Genomic DNA, 6,393 nt, shown 5'->3' with positions numbered 1-6,393 from the left:
ACTTATCAATCCCATTGTATGATATGTCATTGGAAAGCCTGTTACTAGCCTGGTATCCAGCAATCATGGCTCCCGAGTCTCGGTAGCGATGATACGGCTGGATACCAGGCTACCTGTTAACTGCTTGTTACAATTATATTTCTTTTGTTATGCTCACTACCAGGCATTTAGCCAGGCAGGCGAACAAGGTGTTTGGCCTGTTGAAAAATAACTGAAATTGTACACCCTTACACTGGGGAGCAAATCCTCTGGCAAGCATGAAATTCTGATTGACCAAGGAAGCTACAGGTCACATGTGGCCTGTCTGACAGTAAATTTGCTTCATTCCCCCAAATTTGCACCTCAAAATGCAGGAAATAGTGTTTCAGAGAGTTATGAAGTTCAAAATTTTTGAAAAAAAAAGAGTGAGAATGTCCCCAGACCCCCTACAATACTCGCACCTGCAGCGCTCACCCAACGGCAAGAAAGTTGGACACCCTATGATAAAATCCTAGCTAAAAGCCTGCTCACTACCATAGCCTCCTTAGTGTGTTCCAAAATGCAGGCTAGATCTATGTGCTTTAGTCTGCATGTAACTCCAACCTCTGTTCCTCAGAGCCTCCACCCATCATTGTAAGCACCATTGCTGGCAGTGCCCCACCCGGAGGAAATGCTGTGCTGTCGTGCATCGTCACTAGTGAGACTCCTTTTAATTTGACGTGGAAAAGGTATGTTTTTAGTTCAGGTCAACTTTTCAACTGTTCTGCAGTTAATTATGAAAAGTCACTTCACATTTGTAGCAAAATGATTTCTGAGCAAATGTACAACTGTTAAAGCTCTTGGTTATTTTCTATTTTCCCAGTAACGCTAGTTCACCTTTATTCGCAGGGTAACCTTTATCCGTTGAATTCAACACCAGGGTATTTCGGGATATCAAGTCGACGGACAGTGGTCGCAAACTGCATTATATTGAAAAAAAAAAGGAATTTGAAACCACCGTCCATTATCTTGATATCCCTAAATATGAACTAGCGTTATATGCATGTTTCAAGATAATATACAAAATGAGAACAAAATGATGTAATATTGATAAATTGAATTTTACAGGGAGGGAGAGCTGCTACAGTTCTTACTGTTGCCTCATATGGAACAGCTGGCTAATGGATCCTTGAAGATTCAGGTGTGTAGGTTACTCAGGTGGTCAACATTCTTACATGTGTACTTTGTTTTATCAGCTTAACCACATTGCAATACTAATGTATTGTCAATTATGCACTGCACTTTCCATTTGCAGGATATTTGAAAATTGCAATTTTGGATGGACTATGAAATTATTCTTGACTTTTGCTATGAAATTGAATTGTAATAAACTATCTTTTCACCACCTAATATGTTTCAGTAATAGTCCAAACTTATATTTGTAATGTTCCTAATTTTGCCCAAATACTGAAAATGTGAGGGGGGCAGAGTAATTTTGCATGCAAAATTATTAAAACTACTATACAACTGTACATAAGCTGGAATATCACAAATTGTAGACATGTGATTTAGTGTGTGATAGTCCATCAGCATTTGTGTGTCAGCTATTCCTTTCTTCATAAATGTTTTTGTTGACTACTGATCAGGAAGTAATTTCTATATTATTGTTTTTTTATTTGTCCAGGTCAAGGACACAGCAGACGAAGGGCAATATGAGTGTATTGCAGCTAATGAAGGAGGCCAAGTGTCAGGAATGGTATATCTGGCTGTGCAAAGTAAGCACCTATCAAACTTGCCCTCCCTGCAGTTCAGAAGAAAGAGGGGGGGGGCATGATACAACTCTTCAACTTAGTTAAGGGTTTGGAGAGAATACCCCTTGAGTCCTTCTTCACACTACAAACTGGGCATGTAACGTGGGGACATAGATTATAACTTACAGTACCCCTAGGAATAGAGTCAAAGCTCAGTCCTTTAGTGTCAGGGTGGTTAATGGATGGAACTCCCTGCCACAGGAGGTTGTGGATGCCAAGTCTGTTAATGAGTTTAAAACCAAGCTAGATAATCTATTCGAAAGCGAGAAGTACATTCTGCAAGCGTGAAGATCGGAAGCTAAAGGCATCGCCTTCATCCCGAGGATATCGATGGTATCGAAGATATCAAATGCATGTAATGACTTACGAAATCTTAAATAATTGTTTCCGGTAGAGAGGAGATTGTATAGGTTGTATGTGTGATGGATACCATAACTCAAGAAGGCCTGAGGATAGGTCTTGATGAGATCTTGAAATGATTAGATTTTGATTTTCTTGGCTTGTTTGGTACTACAGCGTAACTTCTTAAGTGACATGTGATAGTCATGACAATTTTTCTATAGCCATCCTTCTTAAAAGGCTGTCTTCTGTTTTTTGAGTGGTGTATATGATCAACTAATATATTTTATGCAAATAAGGACCTTCATTGCAAGCAAGCATTGCATAATTGATGATAATTACACATGATACACCAGTCATAATTGATGAATCATCATTTTAAATCATTTGGCAAATGTGTGAGGTTGTGGAACTCTAGTTATTGAGTGTATCTTCAATTAAAAAAGAATCACAAACAGTTAAGAGTCAGAAATATCAGAAATGCAACATACAACATTCTCCAGGGTTTGCGCTGCAGTTGACATGACCAAAAATGTGTGCCACATAGCTTCTTTTTACTTTTGTAAACAGTTTAATATGCTAAAGAATGGTCAGTTGCTTAGACGATCACATATTGTCATTTTTGTTTATACCAATCATGTACTTGCAATTAGCCCTCGGGCACGAACTTGCAAATAAACTTCATTTTAAACTTCATTTTTCTAGCACCACCTGTGGTAACAATTACTGATGATGTCAGCACCTTTGTTACCAAGGACAACGTCACAATTGTATGCACGGCCAAGGGTTACCCCAAACCAGGCATCATGTGGCTGCACAATGGACAACTGCTTCTTCCAAGTTCCCACTATCAGGTTGTACAGGCTCACGTGTACATGCAAGTCCTGTTGATAGTATGGAAATCCATTGATAACTAGATTTCTGTAAAAATGGAGTTGTTCATGGCATTTGATTTAAGGGGTGATAACATTTTATCTAACTGGGTGGAAGAGTGATGAAATAGATAGAAGATGAAATTTGAGCGGTTAAATTACTATAAAAGAATTAAGTTACCGTTAACAATGTTTGATTTTCCAATGCTCCCAATTGTTAAATTGTGACATTTTCTTTGCTCTAGATTTCTGGTGATGGAAGTAGCCTCACTGTGATAAATGCAAGGGTGGAGGATGCTGGGAACTACACCTGTCTCGCAACAAACAGTGCAGGAAGCCAGCGACTAAGTGTGAATCTGAAATACTATGGTAAGGTACACCCTTGATACAAGATGTAGATTGTTGCTATCTTCTCTGTGTGGAAATTTGGTTTTGCTGTGGAATTAGTTTTCATCATACCCTGCACTCTCAGGTTTCACCTGATATGCAGTTTCTGTAACGACTATCAGTCTTCTAAAGTCATCCTCCTACGCAGGGACATCCAACAGCAAAACCGCCTGTCTGGATGTGCCCTGCTCTTTCAACCGTCACTCTTAGTTCCTGTGGACGTCCCTCAAAACCACCTGTCAGCCAATCAGAGAATAGGCCTTTCAGTTTTCAAAAGGGGTTTGCATATTTAACTATAAGAGTAAACTTACTAATATTTGTAAGCAGGACAGTCAGGAACTAAGGGTGACGGTTGAGAAAGCAGGGTACAGTCAAACCTGTATTAGCGGCCACCTTTGTATACCGGCCACCTACCCATAGTGGCCACTTTTTGTCGGTCCCTTGGATTCGTAATGATTAAGAAATAGGCTTAGCGGCCACCTGTGCAACGCGGCCACGGCCACACGATTTCTTCCGGTCCCGCAGGTACAAAAACACTGCCGATTACGGCCACGCAGACGGCTGATCTATGTTTCGGCACGCGTTCGGCCATATACAGCGGCCGTATTGTCACCCTACGCCGAATTTAAAACCTCTTTGACTTATTTTCAAAACAAAACTTCGTAAACTGGTGCTACCCATACCCGCTGACAAACGAGGTCATATAAGGTCAATAGACCACACCAATATTACGGAGGTAAATTGTGATAAAGTTACATTCTAATACACTATCGCTTAGGTTAATTTACATCACAAAAACTTTCTAAATAAATTTTTACAAAGACAAAATGATATGAACTTCAGACTATGGTGGATTTTATTCTTACATTTATTAAGAGATAAGTCTAAAAAAAACAGACTTTTCTTGTGAGTACCACATTAGCATAATGGGCGAATCTGACGTGTGAACGCGAGCGGGAACACGTGGACGGCAAAGTATCAAAGGATACAAGACGAAAGATCAAAGAAATATGACGATACCGGTCTCTTCAGACAATATCAACTGTAGAACATTTAATTAAAACTTTTTTTAGCTTTTGTTTTCTTAATGCATATAGTGTAAAAATCATTGCAGTACATGTACAGGACTGTATTATGTGAATAAATATCAGTGGGTACTAAAACGATGTGTAACTTATTGCTTGTGGTCAATTAATTAGCATATTCTCTATAGTGGCCACCTCTCTATAGTGGCCAATTTTGACCAGTCCCTTGAGTGGCCGCTATAGACAGGTTTGACTGTACATCCAAACAGGCGGTTTCACTGTTGGATGTCCCTGCGTAGGAGGATGTCAAAAGTTAGATACCCATGATCAGTTTGGTATCCCAAGATTCCACCCACACATTTGTAGGCAGTCAAAATGGTCACGTTTATTTGACTTGAAGATCATGAACATCGTCAACTCAAAGGGGTCTTAAACGGGTGCACTCAGATACAGCTAGTATGTATCTCCAGCCTTCCTGGGTTGCACAGAAAGATAGTTGTTATTGCGAATTGGCGATACTGTGTCCAGTTCATGCCATGATAAAGAGAGCCTCCATGACTGTCAGTATTGGCCAAAAGTAGTATGGAAGTATGCCATACATGGTTACGTCATGAGCAGCAAAGGCAAATTTGATATGAAGAAGGATGTTACAAAATGTAACTGTTAATTGCTACCACAAAATTTTGGACTATACATCATCATCATCATCCGGGCGTGCTGGTTGCATGGATGGCCATGATTCTCTTCCTCCATCCAATACAACACTATACAACACTAGTCTTTCTAAGTGTAGGGGAGAAGAAACTGAGACGTACACTCTATGCTTGCCTGGTCAGAACTGATGTGGAGGGATCTGGTCCTTACATAAGGATTAAGCCTGTGGCTTCCATCCCTGAAAACATTGGATGTGTAGATTTGGAGAAAGTTTCTCACTACATTTGTTCTACAGCAGTGACAGAGCCATAGGTCTGTAATTTGCACTCGTAAAGTGGCGATGGATTAAGTGCACAACAAGGACTCGTACTGTATAGCCCAAAATTACAGTCCATTTTTTTGTGAGTTGGCAATTTTGAAGTACAGTGAGTACAGAATACAGAGAGCTTTCCCCTGCCACCAAAACCATTTTTAGTTGTAGTTGTTATTTTCTATGTCACACATTTACCAAACTGAAATGCCATCAATATGGCATAATCCAATTATCAAGAATACTAGTCTAGTATTTCAGTGCAATGATTCATTGTTGCAGTTGTATGTGGCAAATGTTTTATCCCTGGCAGGACCATCATGATTTGTGTACATTTTGTTTCCCTGCTGTTAGAGGTTCCCACTGTTGAGGTTTCCTTGGCCTCTCAACTGGTGTCAGAAGGTGATACAGCTGTTTTAGAGTGCAAAGCCTCTGGAATCCCAGCACCTTCTCTCACGTGGTTGAAAGGAGATGATGAGCTGAGGGACCTTCCATACATAAGGATTCTGGTGGGTTCATTCTCTTCAAAGGTTGCTTCTCCATTCTTTGTCATGTACATATAGGCCATTGAACTTGACAGTGTAAGACAAGACTAGTGCCATTTAGGGGCACAACTCGCGGTGTCTATGCCATCTTGTGTGTACCCTGCTTTACGAGCCCACCAACAAAGTTATGCTATGCAGTGCTTCCATCTCCCCAAGTAACTGAACTGGCTGGGTGTAACCTTCAACAAAGAAGGCATAGCCTTTTTCTTTTCTCTGTCATACTAGTGCTGTTTTTGACAGAGGTGTGCAAAACAGAACATTGGGTTCTGTTTGTTCTTAATAGTGTCAGACGAGAACAGTCCGTTCTATGTCTAGCACTATAAACCAACTCAAAACCATAGCTTGTCTAGAACAGGAGGACCAAAACCAAAAGTTCTACCGCAGTACCATAGAAAGCTGCTAGGGGGTCCAAAACGTAATTTTGAGGTATCACCAAGACCTACCCATATTTGGTGTAATATCAAGACATCCAGGCATTCTTGAGTAAAGCTA

At 40.3% G+C, this 6,393-nt stretch overlaps 1 protein-coding gene across 1 annotated transcript in view; it reads left to right on the top strand.

Annotated features, from left to right (window-relative positions):
• Positions 1-6,393, top strand: part of LOC118421584 (hemicentin-1-like) — a gene marked incomplete in the record, with an annotated part of 101,841 nt that overhangs the window by 28,055 nt on the left and 67,393 nt on the right. The window contains 6 exon segments of the mRNA XM_035828931.1: positions 596-707; positions 1,087-1,159; positions 1,643-1,733; positions 2,814-2,962; positions 3,226-3,349; positions 5,711-5,865. Coding sequence (XP_035684824.1) covers positions 596-707; positions 1,087-1,159; positions 1,643-1,733; positions 2,814-2,962; positions 3,226-3,349; positions 5,711-5,865 — 704 coding nt within the window.

This window comes from Branchiostoma floridae, chromosome 8 (genome assembly GCF_000003815.2).
Source record: "Branchiostoma floridae strain S238N-H82 chromosome 8, Bfl_VNyyK, whole genome shotgun sequence".
Taxonomy (NCBI): Eukaryota; Metazoa; Chordata; class Leptocardii; order Amphioxiformes; family Branchiostomatidae; genus Branchiostoma; species Branchiostoma floridae.
The sequence above is the reverse complement of the archived record's forward strand: the minus strand, read 5'-3'. Positions and strand labels throughout refer to the sequence as shown.